This window comes from Ursus maritimus, unplaced genomic scaffold (genome assembly GCF_017311325.1).
Source record: "Ursus maritimus isolate PB19 unplaced genomic scaffold, ASM1731132v1 scaffold_6, whole genome shotgun sequence".
NCBI lineage: Eukaryota > Metazoa > Chordata > Mammalia > Carnivora > Ursidae > Ursus > Ursus maritimus.
In genome coordinates this window covers 26092838-26119223 of record NW_024426774.1, presented here as the reverse complement: position 1 = coordinate 26119223, position 26386 = coordinate 26092838, and the positions used below count along the sequence as shown (strand labels likewise).

At 39.5% G+C, this 26386-nt stretch overlaps 1 protein-coding gene across 4 annotated transcripts in view; it reads right to left on the bottom strand.

Annotated features, from left to right (window-relative positions):
- Nucleotides 1-26386, bottom strand: part of LTBP1 (latent transforming growth factor beta binding protein 1) — a 228609-nt gene that overhangs the window by 78807 nt on the left and 123416 nt on the right. For all 4 annotated transcript variants that reach the window (XM_008700245.2, XM_008700246.2, XM_008700247.2 and 1 more), the window contains exons 16-19: nucleotides 16550-16672; nucleotides 11748-11870; nucleotides 7811-7933; nucleotides 771-893 (exon numbers count right to left, since the gene is read on the bottom strand). In XM_008700245.2, coding sequence (XP_008698467.2) covers nucleotides 771-893; nucleotides 7811-7933; nucleotides 11748-11870; nucleotides 16550-16672 — 492 coding nt within the window. The remainder of the gene's footprint in view (nucleotides 1-770; nucleotides 894-7810; nucleotides 7934-11747; nucleotides 11871-16549; nucleotides 16673-26386) is intronic.

Sequence of the window (26386 nt, the reverse complement as noted above, 5' to 3'; positions counted from 1 at the left end):
ATAGTAATAATTGGTAGGGCAACATAGGGAAGAATAGCGGGAAAGATCTTGGGATCAAATGTCAGCTCTACTACTTACTGGGAAGAGCAAACTAACTTCTCTGAGCCTCAGTTACTCATGTCCAAAATGGATATAAGCTGCCTCTTAAATTCTCTACAAATCCATGAGGTATCTACAGTAATTGGCACATGGTAGGTATTCAATTAAAGCTCTTGTGTTTGGTGCTGTGTTCTTATCAGTACCTTGTGTCCTCTATACTTTTGTTTGGGAGACGAAATGTGATAGCAGTTTGAAGAAATAATAAAATCCTGTCTTCTATACCTCTATAATTTTGACCAAATTATTACTGAGGTTTTTTTAGGAAGAGACAAAGCTTGATACACGATAAAAACAAAGACCAAGGAAGGGATGGATAAATACCAGCTATGAGACTAAATGAAATATACCCATGAAGGCCATTAAAAAAGCCAGAAGATAATTTTTAATCTAGCACCAAGATTGGCCCATGGAAGGAACAGCAAAGTACAGGTGATCTCAGTTACCACAGAAGCTTGCAAAGCTAGGACACAGGTCCAAAATGCTTGAGTTTCAGTTAACATGGAATGCAAAGTGAAAACTTCCCATACTTGATGCAGACCCAAGAAAGAGATTTTTAAACTCTAAACTGGCATAGTTCTTTTATATATAAATGGGTAAAGCCACAGCCTACCATCAGGAAGCATCACAGAACTGAGCAACCATGTAAATCAGGACAAAAATGAGAGAAGTACCTTGACATCCTTTATTGTCATTTAGCTGGAAACCATCTGGACAAGTGCAATCATATGACCCTTCAGTGTTAATGCAGTCTCCTCCTTGGCAAACACTGTTGTCTTCCAAGCATTCATTGATATCTGTAAGTCAATTTTAACAATGTAAAAGACAGAATAAACTATATTAAAAAAATTAAGCATTACTCTTACACACAAAAAGCACGTAAATGAACATTATTTTACATCTTCCACAAGAAAGATGTAATGGAAGACAGCTTTTTAACTTTCAATTTTTAAAAAATGAAACATTTTGAAAGGATTTTGGCCTTGAACAATTAATAAAGTTTTAACATCAAATGAAATTTGGAAGAGAAAACATCAAAGTCTTATACTAAACAATTTACTTGGCTATGTTCTTGATGACAACAGGGAATGAAAATATTCTTTAAATATGTATTAAGAGGGGTGCCTGGGTGGTTCAGTTAGTTAAGCATCTGTCTTCGGCTCGGGTCATGATCCTGGGGTCCTGGGATCCAGCCCAGAGTTGGGCTCCCTGTTCAGTGGGGAGTCTGCTTGTCCCTCTCCCTCTGCACCTCCCCCTGCTTGTGCGCACTCTCTCTCTTAAATAAAATCTTTTTAAAATAAATAAATCTTAAGATTATCTTGAGCATCTAGGGGCACCTGGGTGGCTAAGTTGGGTGAGCATCCCACTCTTGATTTCGGCTCAGGTCATGATCTCAGGGTCTTGAGACTGAGCCCCAACTCGGGCTCTGCACTGGGTGTGGAACCTGCTTAAGTTTCTTTCCCTCCCTCTCTCTCTGCTCCTCTCCATCCTCCTCTATCTCCCTCTCTAAAAAATACGTAATAAATAAACAAACAAACAAAAAAGTGAGCAGGGGCAACTGAGGGGCTCAGTCAGTTAACTGTCTGACTCGATTTTGGCTCAGGTCATGATCTCAGGGTCATGAGATCAAATCCTGCGTGGGGCTCACACTAGGCATGGAACCTGCTTAAGATTCTCTCTCTTCCTCTCCCTCTACCCTTCCCCCACCTCTCTCTCCCTCTCAAAAAAGAAAAAAAAAGAATATCTTGAGTATCAATTTATACAAGATCCTGACTATGCATTATAAGAAAAATTCTAAATTATTTGGCGTGATTTCTGCTCCCAAACAGAAATGATTTAAATTATATTAATAAAAATAAACACAAAATATTACATTGCTTTGTAAGTCCAAAAAAATTCAACCTAAGAGTTGCCAAAATATATAATTACTTGTCAAAAGAATGGTACCAACTTCATGTGTCACATGGATTTAGAGAAGAGATGTCTTAAAGGCCAAAGGTGGCTTCATGTAACAGAGGGGATTTACTTGAAGCCTGGACAGCAGGGTAGAAAGTAGAGGAGGGGGAGAAGGGGGCTTTTGGCGGGAAAGGGAATCAGCAAGATCAAAAGCTCCATTGAAGTCACTTACTCAGCAGCTATCACCAATAGGTTTGAGGTTGACTGGATTTTTAATGCATATATTTATAGCACATGTGCAACTAAACATGGTTTACGTAACCAGTAATGAGTTCTGACTGCGCACGTGAGACAATTAATGACCCCCCTCACTGCGTGAATGCTGGGCAGATCTTTCACGAGGGCTGTTTATTACCACATTTACTTCCAGTCAGAGCTCATTACTCCTAACACAGTCCATGACTCCCTCTTCTGTTGTCTGTGCAGGATTTCAATTATTAGCACTGAAGAAAGCTAAGGAACAAAACCTTCCTTGTTTTCTCAGAATTTGGCATATGATGGTATTTCTTGCCAATAATTATGATTGCTGCGAAAATGCAAGAGAAGTTCCAGGAAGAAGTGAACATGGAGACGGTTGCAGTCTCAATCTCCTCACTGTCTCGTTCAAAATGTTGGCACACCAAATTAAATTCTCCTCATAGAACCCAATCCACTTATTAACTGGCTTCTGTACCATTCGTGAGGCAAATAAAAAAGAAGTAAGCACCTTATAATATCATTCCACTGAAATAAACACAAGTCAGGCTGTCCCCCTAGATTAAAATGTTTCTGAATACTGATCCTAGAACATGAAACATAGCTGATGTGACTTTGTCACAACTAAAGTGGGTTATCCCTTCTTCTTTAGTGTGTTTTTCTAATTTCACTCAAATATAACTTACATACAATACATGCACCTAATTTTAAGAGTCTAGCTCAATGAGTTTGAACAAATGTAGATACATTCTCGTGATCGCCATCACAATCAAAACATAGACATTTCTTTATCCCTTGACATCTGTTGGGATCACTGCTAGATTCTTAGATCATTGCAAATGAAATCATTTTTTAAGGAATTGTGAGATATCTCCGTAAGAATGTTATTCTGTAGTTACTAACATAAGGCTTGGTGATACTTCCCTTTGACTCTTTTTCCAGTCTGCCCTGAAATATCCATTTGTACTAAACCTCATGCCATGAAAGGGACACTAAAGGAAAATTATGCATAAGACAGAGAAGAGCATGCAGGAATCAGTGTCTCCCATGAAGTCTGAAACCTTTAGGTTTCATTTCCATGCCAAAGACTGTTTTATTCACCAGCTAACTGATGCTTGGAGTATCAAGATTTCTAAGTGGATACAAAGTTAACTGAGAATAGGCTTTTAGATATAAATTCTATGAAAATAATTCATAAGCCCCAACTCTCTGATTTATTCTCAATAATGATTGTGCCAAATGGGGATAAATGCTGGTCTACTGTGTGTGAATCTCTGCCATAAAACTTGTCTTAAGTGAGTATATTAGACCACCCATTAAAAAAAAAAAAAAGCTGTAGGCACTTCCATCACCCTAAAGGTTTCCTTGTGCCCCTTTTTTGTTTGGCTTCCTCTGATCAGCACAGTGTTTTTGAGACTGATCTAGGGTATTGTGTGTACCAACCTCTCTCTCCTCTTTATTGCGGAGCAGTAGTCTATCATATGAATGTGCCACAATTTGTTGATCAATTCACCTTTGATGAGTGCCTGGATTGTTTACAGTTTGGCTATTACGAATAAAATTTTGATAAACATTCATGTGTAAGTCTTTGTGCAATCACAGGCTTTCATTTTCCTTGAGTAAATTCCTAGAGGTGGAGTGGCTGGGTCACAGAGTAAGTTTAAACTGTGATAAAACGGTCCCCTAAAGTGGCTGCACCATTTTACGTTCCCACAGGCAGGCATGAGAGCGCTAACTTTCCATGTGTATTCTAACAGCTCCACAGCTATTCTCGTGGGTGTTATGCAGTCAGTTTTTAGATACCTTTCCTTATTCTGTAGGAAACAGAGATAACCAAGGAAAGGCATATTTGAACACGAGCATCATGTGAAAAATCTCAATTCAAAAAAGATGGAGGGTCCTGAGAACATGAATTTCATCGACAAGAGAAACACTGCATTACCAAGATGTTTGCCTTAGCAAAATGGAAGTGCATCAGCTTTGTTCATGCTACTTCTTTCTTTTTTTTTTTAAAGATTTTATTTATTTATTCGACAGAGATAGAGACAGCCAGCGAGAGAGGGAACACAAGCAGGGGGAGTGGGAGAGGAAGAAGCAGGCTCATAGTGGAAGAGCCTGATGTGGGGCTCGATCCCATAACGCCGGGATCACGCCCTGAGCCGAAGGCAGACGCTTAACCGCTGTGCCACCCAGGCGCCCCTGTTCATGCTACTTCTAAACCGTTTGATTTTCATTCATTTTTCAAAATCTAAGAGAACCTATGTGAGGAAAAGAAACATGATTCTAAGTGTTTATAAATGATCATATAGATTTGAAAATTCAGTGCATTTTATTAGATCCTGATTTAATTTAAATTTTTTGAAGGACCGCTATCTTCAAAAGCAAAAAAAAAAAAAAAAAAAAAAGTAGGTTGAACATTTAGAGAGCCCAACATGGGATGGTCCTGAAACACCGCCTAGGCTGCTGTGAAAGATAGAGCCCTTCTAGCATTTGGGCAACGGCTTTAAGGAAACGATGTCAATCTTGGTCACACCTTCACTAAGAATGCACTGGTCAAAGTCACCCGGGATCCCCACCCCGCCTAACCCCATGCTCAATTCTGGTCCTCATCTCACTTAGCAGCAATGTTTGACACAGATCATAACTCTCCTCTCGGAAATGTTTTCTTCTCTTGGATTTTGATTTTCCTCCTTCCTCTCTTGCCATTTATTCTCAATCCCCTTTGCTGGTTCCTATCCTCCTTCTCACTTATAAATGTGAGGCCAGGACTCCATCTTTGACCCCTTTTCTCTTTTAGCTAAACTGCCTCCCTTGATGATGTCATCCAATTTCACAGCTTAAACACTGTCTACGTGTCAATGCCACACAGCCCGACTCGCCCCTGAATTCCACACACATAGGTCCAACTGCCTTTCAGATATCTTCATTTGGATACTCATTATGGGCATCCCAAATTTAAAGTGCCCAAGTCAAACTCCGAACCTCTTCCACAAAACCTATTTCTTGGCGCCTTGGCATCTGCTATTCCTTTGAATGGAACGGTCTTCCTATAAATAATCAAATGCCATGATCTCAAGGCAGCTTCTGCCTGCCTCTGTTAGATCAGCCCCCTCCCGCCTTCCACACTCCCCATACAACCTTTTATTTTTTCCATAGCATTTATTGCTACTTAACAAACTATATATTTTACTTATTTATCATGCATAGCTCCCTCACTAGAATGTTAGCTCTACAAAGGGAGGGATTTTTGTCTGTTTGGTTTATTGCTGTATGTCCTATACCTAGCACAATACCTGGTACATCCTTGGCCCTCAAATATTTGTGGAATGAATGCACACATGAAAAGAATGAATGATTTTGACTTGGAAAGAAATGTTGTAAGGAGACAAATACTAGCACTTCTTCTCACCTTTTTTTATTTGGTCCACAAAGAAATGACCAAGAGAGAGGGGCCACAGAAAGGCAGAGTAAATCATAAATCTTCTTTTTCAGGCTTTGCAAGGGACTGGCATGGAGCAATCACAGTGATGGGCTGGGGAAGGTGCTAAGGTGGGCATGGAAGTAGAGACTGAATCTAGAAGGGAAACAGGTCAGAGGCAGAGCCTTTGAAGGCTGAGATGCCAAGACATCTAATAACCAGCACAACGGAGGCCACCCTTCACAGACTGAGTGGCTACTGAGCATGTTGGAGCAAGTAACACACAGAAATTAGCACAATACTTGGGATTCTGACTCTTGATTCTGACTTCCAGAAGGACTGTAGGATAACACTTCAAGAAAACAAGGCCTTGGCAGAGTTATTAGAGGAAAGTTACACATGTAAATATAAAAGCCAACAAGAAAGATGGTTCTTCCTCCCACAGCTGTGAGAGGCATGTGAACAGCAACAGCTCAGTTAATTACAGAAAAATACCACTGGGGAGGGTCAGAAACACTACTAGTTGGGAATAAGCAGGCTGAAGCGCTATTATAGTTTCAAAGACAGCACTGAATTAGTTGAATGGACTCCAAATCTATTTATAACCTAGAACACCAGGGAAATTAGCCGTGACTTTAAGAGAAAAAAGACCAATTATACACTCCAAAAGAAGCCTTCTTACTGAATATCTATATTAACAATGATGAGCAAATTGGCTAAAAAGTTTTTGTTTGGCTTTTCATGCGGTTGATGTTGACAGAATAAAAATCCTGGACTTCTGACGAGACAGGCAACACATTAAAACAGCCAAAATAGAGCAACATAACCTCTACTGAGGACCAATCAATGGCCTGGTTGCCCACTGGGTCAGTCAGGGGTCAGGGCAGAAGAGATGCTGGTGGTCAGTTTAGGTTTTCAGGGCCTTAGCATGTGCTCTGTCACCTATTTATTCTGCAAGAGGTTCTTGCATGTCTGGTCCCCAGGTACACGTCTGCCTCTCTCACCTTGGAAAGTCACTATGTTGAATCATTAACAGTTACCCATACGTTACAGAGTTCCCAATACACAGTTTTTCAATCAAATTTCATTATTTTGATTCATCACTTGTTTGCCTATTTTTTAATAGGTACGTTGATTGTGATTCTTCACTGGTGTCATTAGCCCTTTAAAGTCCATCATTACCTTAGGATCAAATCCTAGATGACTTGCTTATTCAGCAGTAACATAAATGTTAAGGCCTCTGAAACTGCCCCAAATGCCCTCTGGAAAGGTTCTCCCTGGTTGTGCCAAGTTCTCTGGTCAGTAAAGTAGGATGCTAAAAGTATAATGGATCTTTCCCAACAGAGAGGGACCGACAAGTGAGAAAGTATCGTGGCCATTTTTCAATGTGTGTCACATTTGTGCCACAAAACCACTCACTAAAAAGCTCATGTGCTTCTCTCCAAGGTGGGGTTCAGCCCCACACTCACAAACGCTAACTCTCATGTGAGGCACCACCCTGCCACGCTCACATTTCTGGTTTCACAACTGACAGGGTCTACATGCGGGACATCAGAGGATGAACTGGAAAAAAAACGGTGAGTTGGGTAGACAATGAGCACAGAGAATTCACAGGTGACAGGCTGGTGAAAGACCAGCTCAGCAGCCCTGACCACCCCAGGGGCTCTGAGGCACAGCAGGCAGTGGGGCAGTGGGTGGTTAACAATTACACCATGCTGGACACCCGGGGCAGCTTTTAGAAATACTTCTGCAAAACGCTCAAAATTGAATTAAAGTTTAGCTCTTTAAAACTTTCCAGTTATCTGGAAAATTAACTTGTGTTTACTTATTTGGACGCTGGTCCTGCATAAATAAGGTATTACCATTCAGAACTATATACCCAGGATAAACCACCTAAAGCTGAGAAAAGTGAAAGTGATCCTTTACTTATTTAGCTGGCATCATTCTTCTAAAACACAGCACTGAGCAGTGCAAGGAAAACCTGGATTCTACTGGCTTCTTTTCATTATCTGTGTGACCATGGGGAAAATGTTTTTGCCAGGACCTCATGTCCTGACTGTGAGGTCAAAAGGCTGGACTCAAGGACAGAAAGCCAGGATGATGTCCAGATGTCTCTGGGATTGTGCAGTCAGGAGCAATTCTCACCTTCACAGTGGTCGCCAAGGGCGGATGCTCTGTAACCTCGGTCACAAACACAGAGGAAGGAGCCCTCCGTGTTCCTGCACTGTCCATTACTGCAGAGATGATGGTGCTGACATTCGTCAATATCTACAGGCAAGAGAGTAAAAAGAAACTGTATATGTGGTACTTTAAAAATATTTTTAATCATACATGTAAAGTAGTCAATAAACTATCTACTTTGTAATTAATTTAGACTCTTTGTTGTGTGAATTAAACTGATCTCTAGCAACAGGTCACGAATCCCCCAGGAGGGAAAAATCCAGATGAACTCAAAATCTGAACCAGTTAGCTAAGAATCTGTATATATCAATGCCAATGTTCACTGATAAGTGGCAAATACTTTGGGGCAATCTGTAAACCTCAACTTAGCTTCTTGACTCTCTTTGATAGGTTTAAAGAGAACACTGAGCTTAAAAGCACTTAGGCCTATAACAGTCTGAAGCTGAGGTCAGCAAACTATAGCTCACTACCTACTCCTGTACTCCAAGTTTTATTGGAAAATAGCACCCAAAATTCATGTACTATCTGGCCCTTTACCAGAGAAGTTTGCTGACCCCTGATGTAAAGTATCATGGCATATACATCTTCATTTCTTTTTTGAACATATACCCTTCAGGCCCCTAGCAATTAGACTTCCTTTTTTTTTTCCCTCTCTCTCTATGATTTTCTGGCCAAATCTAATGGCTTTTCCCTCCTCTCAGACAATTTGGTATCTGCATTGCCACTGAATCTCTCTCTTCCTTGACCCACATATCCTCAGCTTAGAGATGATTTGTTTTGTAACCCCAGCCCCGAGCTCAGGCTGAAGCACACACATGTGTCATATCCACACAACAGAAGGCACAATGATACATTGCATGTATTCAGTTATTTTACTTTCACCATTAGATTTTAAGTTTCCTGAGGGTGGGACTATGTCTACCACATCCTTTACTACTTAGATGATCTAGTGTTTTACAGTGAGCAGGCATTAATTCACGCTGTTTGTTGACTTTGTTCTTCACATCTGAGTATGTTTACCTACTTCTGGCAACGGGATTCTAGAAGAGTCAACACAGACGTTAGTTTCCACAGGGACCCTGCATGACTCTGCTCTCTCTCGCTCTGCTTACAGCAACATTTTGATTATCATGGCATTTGGCACCTAAAATTGGTTTGCCCCTATTGATAATTTGGTGGGTGGTTTTACACATATCTGACGTATTTTTGGTAGTGACATCAAAGGCTCTTCAAAAGAAAGGATTATGAATATGATAGCCTTATTATATGATCTGTAGACCTCTTCTCTTATTATGCATTCATTTGTAGTTCTCTAGCTTAGCTAATTAAGGTCAGGAGTCAGAAAAGGAAAAACAAAGCTGGGGGCATCACAATGCCGGATTTCAAGCTGTACTACAAAGCTGTGATCACAAAGACAGCATGGTACTGGCACAAAAACAGACACACAGACCAATGAAACAGAATAGAGAACCCAGAAATGGACCCTCAGATCTTTGGGCAACTAATTTTTGACAAAGCAGGAAAAAACATCCAGTGGAAAAAAGACAGTCTCTTCAATAAATGGTGCTGGGAAAATTGGACAGCTACATGCAAAAGAATGAAACTTGACCACTATCTCACACCATACACAAAGATAAACTCTAAATGGATGAAAGACTTCGATGTGAGACAGGAATCCATCAAAATCCTAGAGGAGAGCAGAGGCAGCAACCTCTACGACATCGGCCACAGCAACCTTTTTCATGACACATCTCCAAAGGCAAGAGAAACAAAAGATAAAATGAACTTGTGGGACTTCATCAAGATAAAAAGCTTCTGCACAGCCAAGGAAACAGTCAAAAAAACTAAGAGGCAGCCCACGGAATGGGAGAAGATATTTGCAAATGATACTACAGATAAAAGACTGGTATCCAAGATCTACAAAGACCTTCTCAAACTCAATATGCAAGAAACAAATAAACAAATCAAAAAATGGGCAGAAGATACGAACAGACACTTTTCCAATGAAGACATACAAATGGCTAACAGACACATGAAAAAATGTTCAAAATCAGTAGCCATCAGGGAAATTCTAATCAAAACCACACTGAGATACCACCTTACGCCAGTTAGAATGGCAAAAATTGACAAGGCAAGAAACAATTGTTGGAGAGGATGTGGAGAAAGGGGATCCCTCCTACATTGTTGGTGGGAATGCAAGTTGGTACAGCCACTCTGGAAAACAGTGTGGAGGTCCCTTAAAAAGTTAAAAATTGAGCTACCCTATGATCCAGCCATTGCACTACTGGGTATTTACCCCAAAGATACAGACGTAGTGAAGAGAAGGGCCATATGCACCCCAATGTTCATAGCAGCATTGTCCACAACAGCTAAATCGTGGAAGGAGCCGAGATGCCCTTCAACAGATGACTGGATTAAGAAGTTGTGGTCCATATATAAAATGGAATATTACTCAGCTATCAGAAAGAACGATTTCTCAACATTTGCTGCATCATGGATGGCACTGGAGGAGATAATGCTAAGTGAAATAAGTCAAGCAGAGAAAGACAATTATCATATGGCTTCACTCATTTATGAAACATAAGAACTAGGAAGATCGGTAGGGGAAGAAAGGGATAAAGAAAGAGGGGGTAATCAGAAGGGGGAATGAAGCATGAGAGACTATGGACTCTGAGAAACAAACTGAGGGCTTCAGAGGGGAGGGGGTGGGGGAATGGGATAGACTGGTGATGGGTAGTAAGGAGGGCACGTATTGCATGGTGCACTGGGTGTTATACGCAACTAATGAATCATCGAACTTTAAATCAAAAACCAGGGATGTACTGTATGGTGACTAACATAATATAATAAAAAAATATTATTATACAAAAAGAAAAAAAAAGGAGTCACAAAATAAAGTAAAAAACTTTGAGATGGACTTGTAGAATCTAGAACAAATTACTTTATCTGTGTGTTTGAGTATGCTTGTGTGTGCTCTCAACTTCTAGATTAGGAATTGTAATGTCTTTCCTTATTCAAGAAAGGGGTAACTGGGGAAGGCCATGATGATATTGGTAGATCTCTTCATAATGCCATCATTTATAATAGCATTTCAGAAGACATTTGCACTCATTAAATAGTCAAAGTTTACATATAGACACAGACATGATTTGTTTCCTTATTGGTCCTATAGAGTATCTGTTCTGTTCTTAAATAAACGACATTTAAATGAACTTTCTTTTCAAGATCTCTATCTAGACACTTGTGCTTGTCACCAGTGATACCATCATATCTTCAAGTTCAGGAAGCATATACTTATTGAGAAGTGAAGTAATTCTGTGTGAGTTTCGACAAAATATATTTTTTAAGTCTAAGGTCAACCTCAGCGAGATCCAAAATACTATTACCCTTAGGAACAGGACATATTTCACAAACTTTATCTGTGATATAAGGGGGATGTTGTTTTTTTCAGTCTTGCTGAAAAGTCTTTTTCAGTAAAATTTTTTTAAAAAAGAAAAATTTTAAAAAGGGGAGTAGACACAAAAACGAAGGTCATTAACATTCCACAGCATAATGCTGGGCTGATATATAACCTTCCAATTGCTGAAATCTGAGTAGGTAAAACTTTCAAATGAATTAAATAGAACCGATTTTCTGCAGCAAGGAATTACACAGAGAGCAATGCTTTTTCTTCCTAAGACGAATGCTCAGCCACTAATCACAAACACCATATTTTTCAAATTTAACCCTTTTGTCATCCTGTGTCCTTGACTTTTCTGACTTAAGCTGAGGTCCCTTGCTTTCTGGCACTATCATGCAACCATCCAGTTAGTTTCTGAAAGATGCTACCTTTACTGAGTATCGTTTTTCAGGCCGGGGCCTTAAATGAAAACCACGGTAGTTCACGTAGCCACGCTCCTACCTTCACACTGGTCTTTCGCTGCTGACAGCTGGTACCCCTGCCCACAGGTGCACACGAAGGAGCCCTCCGTGTTCTTGCACTGCCCATTCATGCACAGATTCCCCTGCTGACACTCATCGATATCTGTGAATAGAAACAGTGACAATTATTTTAAATTAGGCCTGTATCTAGAACATACCATTACCTACACTTTGAGCCTATAAATCAAGCTATGAAATCATGTCCTAAAGATCAATGTCTAGCTACTGTTTTCCTCCGAAAATATCTTATTATTTAAAATGCATCTGAAAGGTTTTGCCAGGAGAACTCCATTTGGGGCACAGTCCTTCCCCTCAAGGACGACCGACAAATACCCATTTCGTGAGCAAAGCCATATTTCTTAGCCTCTCATGCGGCATTCATCTTTTGAATTGTATCCTGATGTAAGCAAGGTGTCACATTATCCTGTGTTTCCTGAAATAGCTCACATAAACTATTAATGTAATTGGAGCTCATGAATTCGTTTTTTAATTAATTTTTTAGAGAAATTAATTTGGTTTACTAGAAACTTTTGTTTCACTTATTTGTAAATAAAATGGATCAACGCCACAGTAAGGCCTGGCTGCCAGCTACTGACTGCCAATAGAGAAATTAGATAAGCGAGCTGAATGTCACTTTCAGAACGATGTTATACCTTTCCAAATGCTCTAAGTCTATTAGCTTTAGGAGTGGTCGACAGCAAAGAACAGCCTACACCACATTTTCTTTCAGCACATTCTATTAAATACTTGAGACGTCAGTTCAAGAACTTAAGACCAACAACAGCGTGTGGAGCTGGTTGGATCTCACGTAATGTCTGACAACATTTTTAGTGCCTTGGACTCTTTTTGACTTTCTCAAAGAAGATGACAAATTAAGCATTCCCATGTGAAGATGTCTGCAGCAAGAATATACCCTCTATTCCAAGTACTGTCAGGGTATGCCAGACATCTTACATAAGTTCCTCATTTATGTCGGGAATACTGTCAGAAATAATTCATTATAAGTAATGACACACACGCTTGGAACAACTTGAGGCAACTCAGTTATCGTGAATAAGGTGATCTTTGGGTCTTTAAAATGACCACGAGGACAGAGGCAGTGTAATTCTACAGATAAAAAAGCCTTTTTCTTTTCTGACAAGGGACAAAATTCCTATGACAAAAGAATGCTTTCTAATAAAACAGGCATGCAGGACAAATGTCTTTCCTCTTTTGTGCCAAGAGATAAACAGAAAATATCGTTTTCCCTGAAAAGGATTTCTTTAAGGGACTTTCACACAGATCACTATGACAAATCCAGCTCAGAGTTAAAATAGAGACTATCTCCAGGTATTTATAAATTTAGGACATATAATGCTAAAAGGTACAAAGAGAGAGAAAAACACAGATACAAAAAAGAAATAAAGAAACAAGTACTGAATTAATATATTAGATAGCATATTTACAACATGAAAAAAAGTTGTCAGTACATTGAGTGAGGTGAAAACAAAGTCAATATTTAGCTCTAAGGTGAAATTTGGCAGGTGCTGGGACATTGGAAAAGGGACAGATTTAAGATCTGGGAAGAATTTGACATCAGTGAGCTGAGGTGGTTTGGGAAAGATTTTGAAATAACTACAGAAAAAAGGTGTTATGTAATTGATTACCATAAAAAGGGTGGGCTTTGACTGGGGAGTAAGGAAAATAATCAGTGTATGTGTACGTTTCTAGAGCAGAAGATGGTGATCTTGCCTGACCCCATCCTACACTGTAATGCAGACACCAGGAAAACCAGAGGAGGGGGCAAGATTCACTGAAGTGGCGAAAACAGCCCTTTTCCACCTCCAACCTTTGACATGTGCTGCTTTCTCTGCCCCCTAAGGTTTTCTCCCCTCCATATTCAAAATTTTAAGACCAAGGTTGAACAGCAGCACCTTGGGAAGCTTTCCCCACAGCATGCGAGCGGAATCAGCCACACACTTCTTGGCTTTAACACAACTTTGTACAAGCCTATGATTTGGTGAATAACAACATCAACTACGTGTCAGACTGTGTCCCTGTGTTAGCTCCTTCTCCGCACATTATCTCTCTTTCTGTATTTTTTCACACAATCCTCACATCCGCCTAAGTAGCTACCATTACTGTTGCCTTTTTACAGATGAACAAGTATGGCTTAGCAAAGGAAGAACACTTATCCAAGCTCACACTTGAGAGTGTCCGAGCTAGGTTCTGATATACTGCACTCCTCCTTTTTAAACTAAACTCCAGACTTCATTTGGGTTTCACCAGTCTTTTCATTCATGCACTCTTTCCGTTCCAGGATCCAATCCAGGGTCCCCCCAGGACCCCTGGGGTCCTGTCTCCCCAGTCTTTCCTTTCTTCACAACTTTAACAGTCTTGAGAGTATGGGCCAGAGTCCTGTAGAATGTCCCCAATCTGGATTTTTCTGATGTTTTTCTCATGATTAGACTGGGGTTATGAGTTTTTGGAAGGAATAATACAGAGGTGAAATGCTCTGGCCTTCACATAATGTCAGGGGTACATGATATTCCCATGACATCACTGATACTGTTAACCTTCACACTTGGTACTTTATTATCTACAATTATCTGTAGTAGGTTTCTATCTTTTCCAACCAATAAAAGTCCCTTGAGAGATTTAAACCTCTCAGTAGCATCTGCATTTGAACACGGCCTGGAACATGTGGGTTCCTTGATACGCCCAAAAGGAAGGGAAGGATAAAGAGAAGCTTCTCCAGCAGCCCAGCAGAGCATCACATAGGAGGGGAAATGAATGTTCCTAGGGCTGGCATCCACTGATGGTGTGAATTTGGGGATGCTGGGAGCCTTCTTACAGAGGAGCAGGCTCAGCTGGGATAGCTGAGTAAGAAAGAGTAAGAAAGTGGTTATAAGTCATTCACCCAACATGTGTTTACTCAGAGCATTGTCCCTCCAAAGAGTCCAATCCCTGAATTTTAGAGCCGGTATGAGACCTGGAAATCTAAGTTTATTTATCCAAGGTTGCAAGGTGAGTCACTAGAAGAGCTTGGTAGGAAGGCTTTCGATGCAGGCTGGCAGGAAAAGGACCAGGAGGGAAGGGAGATGTGCCCACCTGACCTGCTCCGCTGGGAGTGGCCAGTGTTCCACTGTACATAAAGAATTGGGCCCCCAATGCAGAGGTCGGTGAATTGGCTACTGCCAGTGGGAGATGCTACAATTCTTACAAGACAGTAAGAGACCTGTTTATTACTTGCCTACCATGGTGAGAAATTAACCTCCACCCTACATCCTTCACTTTCATTGAGACACTTCAGAAAGAAGAAAAACTTCACTTATTTCCTCTCTTCTGCTGCAAAGAGCATGCTTTTAAGTATAAAGCACTAGGAGCAAAAAGGAAGCCATCCACAGATTTCATCACAGAAAAAATTTAAACTTAAAAAAAGAGTTATGCAAAGAAAAATTAAAGAAACCCTGGACAAATTACAATAATACACGCCCCAAAATGTATGTGTAATACACAGACACATGTACATAGGTTTACACATGTATTATACATAAAGTATTCATATAAATTGATTAAAAAATCTGATAAGTGGGAACAGATATTAACATGAATTTACACACACACACACACACACAAAATGCTTAACAAACATATGAAATAAATGTAATAATTAGAAGTGTCCAGGGAATTAACAGAAATAAGCATAAATAATAATCTTTTAGAATGAAAAGAAACACATTTTAAAAATTAGAAATTGTTCTGTAAAAATAATAAAAAACATTAAAAACATTTTACCCAATTAGTCCATTTTTATAAATAGGGAAATGATCCTAAAATTCAGACCAAGTTTTATTTAAAAAATGCTTGTTAGGTTTTTTTTTACATAATGATGAGAAGTTGGGGGAAAAATGTGGTTGTTTAACACATGAACAGCAATAAGATGCTGAAATAGTAATACACTGAACTATTGAGCAGCTTTCAAAATTAATATCTGAAAAGTTATTAATGATGTGTAAAATGTTCATGATATACTATTCAGTGACAAAAAGCAAGATACAAAATTGTACATTCATTATCTTAGCGACAGAAAATATCCATGAGATAGGACTATTGATGAATGAGATTGAGAAATTGTCATTTTTGTTTTGCTTATTTTTTGTGTTTGCTAGATTTTCTACAATGAGTTTTTTTTTTTAAGATTTTTAAAATTTATTTGAGAGAGAGAAAGGGAGGGAATAAGAGAAAGAGCATGGAGGGGTGGGCAGACAGAGAAGCAGGCTCCCCTGAGCAGGGAGCCCAACGTGGGACTCTATCCCAGGACCCTGAGATCATGACCTGAAACAAAGGCAGACACTTAACGGACGGAGTCACCCAGGTGCCCCTACGATGAATGTTTTTTATTAGCAATTTTATTGAGATATAATTCACCACCACATAATTCATCTAAAGTGTACAATGCAATGGTTTTTAGTATATTCACAGAGTTGTGGAACTGTGTGTATTGTTTTTATAACGAGAAGAAATGAAATAAATAGATCTGTGGTTTATAGAAGCTCTCTAAAAATATGCTGTTTTCCTTTATGTAAATAGATATGGTCTGGATGTAACCACAATGAGGAGTGACTTTCCAAGATGCCAACAAAAATGTGCTCTGAGTAGTTCAGTCAAAATAAATGACAGGTAGCGCGGTTCTCTCTCTCTCTCTCTCTCTCTCTCTCGTTCCCTTTTCTAAGCTAATTACTCTAACATATTCTTAAATGCAGTTCAAACAAAAAGGAGAAATCTGATCACAGCATTTACCTTTGCAGTGCTTGTGGTCTGGCGTCGGGGTATAACCCTTGTGGCATGAACACATGTAGGAGCCTTCAAGGTTGGAGCAAGTACCATTTGTGCAGATCTGTGGTTCTAGGCATTCATCCACATCTTGAAGAATGTTGCAGAAGGGGAGAAAAAACCCACAAAGACAAAGAGAGAAAAAAAGAAAACATGAATAAAGTTGACTTTGGCTAAAAATAGAACGCATCTTCAAACACGGATTCTTTAAGAGAAGCTTTCAAATCAGCCCAAAGGAGGAACAGGAGCTCTGGGGTGAGCTGCATGTATGATAGTTTTATGCCTTGATTTACCTTATGCAAAGTAACTCAAAAAAGGAAACAAACGTGCTCTGTGAATCAATTCCATAGAGAGCTCGCTGTGCAGGGGAGGGCAGAAGAGAGGGCAGTTTTAGAGCAGCATCCCTGCACAATGAAGTATTCCAAAGAGTCCAAGAGGTACTGAGGTCTAGCTAGGGAACAGAGGAGTGCAGCAGCAAGTGAGGGTTCGCTAAAACCAAAGACAGGACTCAGGACCTGGAGAAACTGCAAGAGTTCTTAACAGAAAGGTGGGGAAAAAAAACTCTGATAAAATGTTCAAAGATGGCGTTGAATCAGTATTATAAAAACCAGCCTAGGGGACAAACAAGCCCACTGGGCAGTTTGAAGGTAGGGGACAGGCTGGTAGAGACATCTTCACCAAGCACTTACTGCATGGAAGCAGGAAAGGTTGTGCATGTATTCGCTTATTTAATCCTAACAGGAGCCATACAAGCCAACCATTTCATCAACAAAGGAACCAAGATTTGAAGAAGTTCCAACAGACTGCCCAAGGCCACATGGTTTGAAACTGGTGGCTCATAGGTGCACCAAGTCAGCCTAACTCCAAAGCCCATCCTTTTGACCTGTTTCTATTCACATAAGTTAAGTGGAGTGATATAAAACTGCTGAAGAGAGAATTAGGAATGTTTGTTTTTATTATGTGCTAACACAGCATTTATATAGAAAATCATCAAAGTGTTCATTGATTTCATTCAGCATTCATTACATTCTTACTAGAATATTGTTAATTCAGGGGTGCCCGGGGGACTCAGCTGGTTAAGCTCCGACTCTTGATTGATTTCGGCTCAGGTCATGATCTCAGGGTTGTGAGATCGAGGTTGAATTCCAGCAGGGAGTTGGCTTGAGATTCTTTCCTCTCCCTCTGCCCCTCCCCCACTCACTCTCTCCCTCTAAAACCAATACATCTTTTTAAAAAAGGAATATTGCTAATTCAAAATGAAAAACTTGAGTTCTATGCCCCACCTGAGCATTTCTGGTAAGTCCACTGTATGTTGCTGTGAGAAGACCGTGTAGCATGAAAACCCAACACTCTTTAAGAGGAAAAATTTAAACCACTAAGTGCTGAAACTACACACAGCATCATGATTTAGGCTTAATTCTACAGCAGGCTATAACTTGATCCGGGCATCTTCATCATAAGACAGACCAACAATATGGAAGAACACGCTCTTGACCACACCCATTGCATTTTGCAATGCTCGCCATGAAAGCAATAAAGCTTTCCACCCTCTTAATATTAACAGGCAGGGAGTTGCAAACACATAAACATCAGAGATCTAGTTCTAATTCGGCATTCCAGAGGTCAGACTGCATTTGTCTGCATGCAATTTCATTAAAACTGTATTCTGGTTTTCTTACAATGATATCTAGAAATAGAGTATTACCCAAATGGGGCAACAGTGTGTGTCAGCACACATGCACACCAGCATCCATTTCACATGCACACTGGAAACAGCCAACCAACCAGCATTGTCTGAGTGCTCTACCTTGCTTTTGCAAAATCACTTATTCTGGTGAACTGACCCTACTCTATGACCACAAAAATAGCACTTCCAGATGGACTCACCGTCCGTCCTTTCTTTGGTTGTGGGAGTCCACTTTTATAAACACTGAACGCAACAAGTTGAAAGAAGAAGCTAAATGCTGAAGCCAAAGTAAATAATGGGGCAGAATGAGCTTAGACACTAGGCATGTAAATTCCAGACAGCAATGTTAAAATGTCATGTCTAGTATCTGCATTGGTTTAAAAACTGTTAAAAGTTGAAAAATGTATGGATTGTTCTCTTTAATTATTCATGCACCGGGAAATGTGACTTATAGGGCTCCAGAACAACAAAATCAATTTCTAAGACCATATTTTCTCTAGTTAAAGCAAATTAACAGACAGTACAGATGATCATTCATGAAATACTTTTAAAAAACTTGTTACTAGGATGCCTGGGTGGCTCAGTCAGTGAAGTGTCCAATTCTTGATTTTGGCTCAAGTAATCTCAGGGTTGTGAGATCAAGCCCTGCATCGGGCTCTGTGCTCAGCGTGGAGTCTGCTTGTCCCTCTCCCTCTGCTCCTCCACCCACTGCAAACATTCCCTAATAAATAAATAAAATCTTTTAAGAAAATACTTGATACTTATAAGATACTTGAATAGTACCACAGTGCATATTTAAGAGCTTCTAAGAGAGTTGATCTTAAAAGTCCTCATCATAAGAAAAAAAAATTTTTTTAATTCTGAACTGTGTATGGTGATAGACTTTCACTCAACTTACTGTGATCATTTTGTAATGTACACAAATATCAAATTATTATGTTATAAACCTGAAATTAATATAATGTTACAGAAGTATCATACCTCAATTTAAAAAAACAGAATATATAGTAGGAAGATGCCTGGAATAGGGCCTCACTTGATGGACGTAAAAGGAGTGAAATAAACTCATGGTTTCATCTTTCACCCAGACCTGTCTCTTAAACTGCAGACCCACACAATCTAGTTGGTCAGTGCACTGGACATTTACCCTTGATGTCCCATAGGCACCTCCGAGTCTTCACAGCCAAAACTCATCTTTCCCCCTGTGTTTCTTTTACTCTATGTCAATATACGATATCACTATCCACTCAGATGCCCAAGTCAGAAATTGGGAGTCATTCTTTCTAGATTTCTTATTCTTCCTCTTTCCCCACATCCTATTTGTAATAGTCATATAAGTTCTATCTTCCCATTATCTCTCAAATACACCTGCTTCCTTTCATTCTTACTACCACCATTCTATCTCACATGGGTTACCGTCATAGTTTCTCTACTTCAAGTCTTACCCTCTCTAATCCACTATCCAGCTGGTAGCCAGAGTCATCAAAAATACAAACACAATCAATGGTGTTGCTCCTTTGAAAACTTTCAGTGGTTTCCAGTGTTTTCCCATTAAGTCAAAGATACAAACTTGTGGGACCCTGAGTGTTATCAACAGAAAGCCTTCCCTCAGTTCTCACTTCAAACCCTTGGGAGGATCAGTGTTTTGGGAAACAAGGTAGTCCCTACCTAGCCCACTACCCAAAACCCATAGCCTCTTACCCTTGCTGCAGAGGAAGATGGTTAGGTCTTTGGTTTTCTGTATTGGAGCTCAAATCTCATCTTACTCTAGTTACCATCTTGTACAAGAGTCAGATTACCCAAATTCTTGTGATGCATACACATCATCAGTTCAAAAGGGAAACGTCATGAAAAACACTGTGTCCACAGAAAAATGTGTTCCAAACTCCCAAAATACAATTTACCAATGGGCTTTTGGGACATAATTTGGCATCTGCTATTCAATGAATTAATTAAACCTCCCACAGTAAGGAATTTGCCAGGGGTTTATGAGGTCAGCACTTTGTGAATATGATCGTTCAAAAGTTTAGAAATCCACTCCACTATACTATTACCCAATCCAAATTGATCATTGTCATCTACAACACCCTGAGAGACTCTAACAGAGGCCTGTGGAAAACCAGATATGCCATGTCTAGAGGATTTCATGATCTGCTCCTCTCAGAAACCTGTCAGAAGAGGCAGTCAGAACAGTAGACATGATTTGTCCTTAGTTAACCCTGGCTGATTCATTCATTCTCTCCCTTTCTTTCTTTTGTCTTCTTTCTTTTCTTTTCTTTTCTTTTTCTTTTTTTAAAAGATTTTATTTATTTATTTGAGAGAGAGAGGAAGAAAGCACAAGCAGGGGGAGGGGCAGGCAGAGGGAGAAGCAGACTCCCCCCTGAGCGGGAAGCCTGATGCAGGACTCAACCCCAGGACCCTGGGATCATGACCTGAGCCACAGACAGACACTTAAACAACTGAGCCACACAGGTACCCCAACCCTGGCTGATTCTTATGATCATCTTTTTCTTTTAAAATGTTTCACCTTGGGGTGCCTGGGTGGTGCAGTTGGTTAAGCATCTGACTCTTGGTTTCGGCTCAGGTCCTGATCTCAGGGTCATGAGATCGAGCCCTGCGTGGGGCTCCATGCACAGCGTGGAATCTACTTAAGACCCTCTCTCCCACTCCCTCTGCCTCTCTCTCTCAAATAAATAATAAATTCAAAAAAAAAATATGTTTCACCTCATCATTTGAATCCTGCAGCCTACGGTTCTTTGTCAAGATTAATATGAAGCTCAGTGGTCATTAGTTCCTGAACTCCAGCTTCTTTTTTCTTCGGGGGGAAATGAGGACATTAATCTCTTTCCAGCTCTCTGGCAACTTTCCATTCTCCACAATTTTTACAAAGATGACTTTCAGCTGGCCAGCAAATCCACCTGTAAATTCTCTCATTGCCTTGGGATGTAATTTCTCTGGGTCAGGAACCCTTTTGATATTTCCCTTCCTAATCTCCTGGGGAGACACGAGATAGCCTGAAGTGCCTCTCTGGGGGTACAGAGGGTATTCAGTGGCTGACTTCACACAAGTCAGTCCTAGGCTATGCTGCTCCCTTCTACTTCACCTATCAGCTCCCTGAGGTTGGTCAGACTTGGTTCCAGAGCAACAGTTTACGTGCATTACTTCCTGTACTTTCAAGGAAATGAATCTCTCAACACTGCACATCAGTCATTTTTCCAAGGCCATTCAGTCTCATTTAATTCCTTAGTGATCACCACAGACTTCAATGAGTGAGCAACATTTGACATGCAAAGTAAACATCTTATTCTGTCATTATGACTACAGGAAAATACAAGATTACTCCCCACCACCAACATGACGTTACTTCAGTGATCCCTCAACTATTCTGTATACATTGTCTTTTACAGTAAAGATGATGGCGGAACATATTTGACAGAAAAGGAAGCATGGTGAAGTCAGATACTGATGCTGGTTAGGCCAGCATGATGGAACTGCCTGCACTCGTGGTACAGTAAATCCTCAGGATCTCAGGCACCCTCTGTCAAGTCTGACCAAGTTAAGATATGCAGTAGCAGTGCAGCCTACAAAAATATGTTACACATCCCTCAAAGACTCATCACTGTTCTTCAAAACTGGAGAACAGCCAGTGCTATGTACATCCCGGATAAAGAGCCAAAGATGATCTCAGAAAATCAATCCATTAATCCTACCACATCACTGCTTCCTACCTCCCCTTTCCAAAAGAACATTTTGTCTTTCAGCAAAACTCAGCTGGGGCTATCTATGGTGGAGACTGCCATCCTAGAGTCAAGAATCCCTCAGCCATTCTTACTGCTGCTTGCAAGGGATGATTCCCACCCATATGGATCATCTCTCTTTCTACGAACTTTTCTTTCCTCATTATCTTAATCATATTGCTTTGTTCTCTTATTTTCTTGGGTGTACAGGAAGAGATATATGAAGTAGTTATAGAACAGAACACTAGTTTTGGAGATAAAAGACCTGGGATCATGTCCTAGCTCTGATCATTTATTACCTATGACCATAAGCAAGCCCATTAACCTACTTGGGAATCAATTTCTATATCTGTACTACAGGGATGATTGCCCTCATATCAAATAAAATAATGAACTCAAAGCCCTTTGTAGCAACATAAGAGAAGTTTTCTTAAAAAAAAAAAAAAAAGAAGTTTTCTTGTTATTATGGTAATTAGTCTTTACACACAGGTATGTTTCCTGCTTTCAAAAGTAGGTTTTTGTTTGCTTTTTTTATTGAGAAAATATAATTGACATATGGCATTGGGTAAGTTTAAATGGTAATTTGGGATGCTTATATATTGCAAAATGATTAACAAAGATACCTAACGTCTCTCTTATGTCACATAATTATTTCCCTTTTTTGTGAACATAATTATTATCTAGCCTGCTAGCAGCTTTGAAGTTTATAATACAGCACTGTTGACTATAATCACCGTAATACAGCACTGTTGACTATAATCACTAATCTGTGCAACAGATCTCCAGGGCTTATCTACCTGCCAGTTGCAAGTTCGCACCCTTAAACAATATCTCCCCAATTCCCCCAGCTGCCAGCCACCAATAACCACCATTCTATTCTGTTTTGTTTTGCTTATTTACAACTTCAAGTCTTCTCTGGAATTAAGCACATAATTAAGTATTTGATAATAACACAATGACTAATTAGAAGACTTCTTTAGCTATAGTGATTTAAAGATTAGGCTGGTGTTTGCACATTTAATAATATCTGCAAAAAGTAGATGTTCAGTTCTGTTGCCATCTTACACAAAGTAAATAAATGTAGAATGAAAGTCTTCAATTTCAGATAAGCCTATGAATATTCATCTATTTCATAAAGGTTAACAATGATTCTCAATATCTGAAAATAAATCCTAGTGTGCAAAGAACTCCTAGAACAAGGAGCTTTCCATGTTCACCACGCACATTCTGTGCACCTGGTTTTGGTTAAGACTATGGCTAACCAGTTGTCAAGTGGATCAAATGACACTAAGTTCTTCAAATGCCTAAGACCCATTACATTTAGAAAACGTAAATCGGAGTCACAAAGTCACTATTAACTTAATTACAGTTTGACAGAGAAGGATTACTATGATAAAAATTTCAGAAATTAGGCTTCCCAGGTTACATAGTCTTTCACAGACTCAATTATAAAGCAAAACAATAAAGTTTATGCAACAAGGGATAGCTGCCTATATCGACCAGGTGATAGATATTGTGTCTTATGAAGGTGGGCCAAGAAAATGAAGTAAAAGGATGGAGATGGTAGTATTGCAGAAGGTAAAACATTTGTTAGGGATGATCGATGTCCCTACAGAAAAGCATTATGATTCTCAAGAAATAGATTCCAGCTCAATAAAAATGCTGAGATGTTGAAAGGTAACTATAAGATTAAGATTACTTAGATTCATAAAAGAAAGTTCCTATGAGGTAGGGAGAGTTAAGAACTATAGGAAATGAACTTATTAAAGAAAGTCAAAGACAGTTATACATAGAAACTCGACATAAAATTTACTTAAACAAGTTCCAGTTAGTACTGCACTTCTTACATTTCAGGATTAGGGAGGTAAAAGGGAGGATAACAGAGTTAGGGGAAGACACGTTTATTGGGTTCTACTTTGTGTCACACGCCTCACTAGGTACTTTATATTGCTTATTTAATTCTGACAATAAATCCCATGGAGAGTATTTCAATCCCCATTTTAAAGATATTGAAATGAAGCTTCAGAGAGGTCATATATAAACCCAAATCTGTCTAAATTCAGGGATATATGATCTTTATATCAGAGTTACTGAATGTACCTTCAAACAACTAAATATTAGAGAATCTCCTTTGGAGGACAGCTCCAGCAGGGTTTGAATCAGGCCTGTTCATGAGTAAAGAGAAACCTGCTAATTGAGTACCTGACAGGCTGGCTTCCCTCAAGAAAGGTCCTGGTTGAAGCAGCCAGTTAGAACTGGTCAGAACCCAGGGTGATGAAATAGTCATTAGAGGCAGGGATCAAGCGGGCAGCAACTCCAGGCTGAATGTGAGGTCCAAGGAATACAATGTTGAATGATGAAAGCGGCTTTCAAGAGAGGACTGAAATCCACAACTTGAAAGAAGAAGCTACATTAACAGAGGAGCCAACAAGAGTTGCCAAAAAAACATCAAGGGATAGATATTTTGAAAGTGGACAATAAACTACTGAGAATGAAGGATCATATGCCCTGAACTCAACACTAGGAAACAGTATGGTCTCCCAGACAACACCTGCTAACATCTGACCTGTTTCTGCCCCAAACAATTTCTGTTCTAATTCATAAATCAAGGAGTAGCATCAATCAGTGAGATCCAGCCTGCATGGCATGAAGACAAGGAGGCCATTAACGGTTTCACCAAGGTCACCTGTGAGTCAGTGAAAGAAGCATAAAGTGTAATTGGCATCAAATCTCTGCAGAACATAATGGTTCAAATATCCATTCTCAATTCCTAATGAATCCATTTAACAGAAAAAAAGAGTCAAATCAACATATGGATTGTTGGACTTTAGAAAAAAACCACAAGCATTATGCCACACAAAAGAATTACATATAACACCGTACAACTTTACTTATAATAATTTAAAAATATTCAGTCAGTGAGAGCAGAGTAGTAGAAAAAGGAGGACACTAAGACTTATGGAACAGAATTCCCTGTGAGGTAGGGATTATCTTCTCTACAGATGATGACTAACAAATGCCAAGTGTAAGACTTCTCTTTAAATGGTGAGATTTGGGGAAATTTTAAGTCTTTAATGTTCTCCTATATTTAAAATTGGAGGGAAAAAGTCTTATCAATGTACCCTAAATCATCTGAACTAAAAGGATATTAAAAAGTCACAAACTAGTCCCAAATAACTGTTAGAGACAAAACCAAACAGAAGCGAACACCGTATAAATAACTTATCATTTGATGCCTTCTCTGACCCCCATAGAATCTCTGACACCCTCTGTCTCCCTTACACTGCTTTTTTTTTTTTCCTTTGTGGCACTCAACACACATCTACATACCATATACTTCACGTGCTGATTTATTTGCAGGCACAATGTGAGCTCTAGAGTACAAGGGCAATGAGGACAGGGCATTTATTCTGTTTACTCTCAGTCTCCTGGGTCTTGAAAAATGCCTGGCTGTTGGTAGGCACTCAACTGTTAAACTGAATGAATAAATATATAATCAAGTTGTTGTCGATAACCTCAACTCAATGATAGGCTTAAGTGATGACTACACCTTCTAGAAGGTATTTTAGAGTACCAGAAGGATAAACGTGAGAACTAAATGTATGCGATATGGCTGGGTATTCACTAGCATTGTCAGAGTTGAGCAGAAAAATCAAATTCATTCATTGGTTCAATAAGAACAGAAAAGCACGTTGCAATATCTACTTTTTGTCACACTCAACTTTTTCACACGTGAAAGCTCTACTACCATAAAAAATGAAGATGGGTCCATTTTGGTATAATCTGCAAAAGCCCTCCCGAGAATTTCAGAGGAACTGCAAGTCCAGTAGGAACAACGACTGGAACTGGAATTGTATAACCGAAGAGATGCTTCATCTGTAGATGACAGAGCCCACAATTTCACCCAAGGCAGAAGGAAAAAGTACACGGAGTATTTTTCACAGGAAATGCATGACCTTAGCAATGCAAAAATGAAAACTAGTGCTTGGAACAAGTGGCTAACTGTGATTTTGGTTGACTACACAGTGACCTCATATTTCTGCTTATGATTCTACTCATCTGGTTGGCAAAGTGAAGTTACTTTTAATGGAGGTACTGTGTTTCTGTCACTACACTGGAGCAAAGTGGTCATGCTTAGACCGATTGCATACACCTAGGTATAATAACTCATTTATTATTATTGCCCAGTCTAGATAAACGCATATATATTGAAGAGCAATCACTTGCCAATTTGCTCAGTCATATTTCATTAGTAAATTCATGAACCAGGGCTGTGTTTATACCACTATTATGAATTTTAGTTATTTAAGGTAAAATTCAGGCTCTACTCTTGGATTATAAAATGCAGCAGTATGTGAACATGAGAACACGAATGGAATC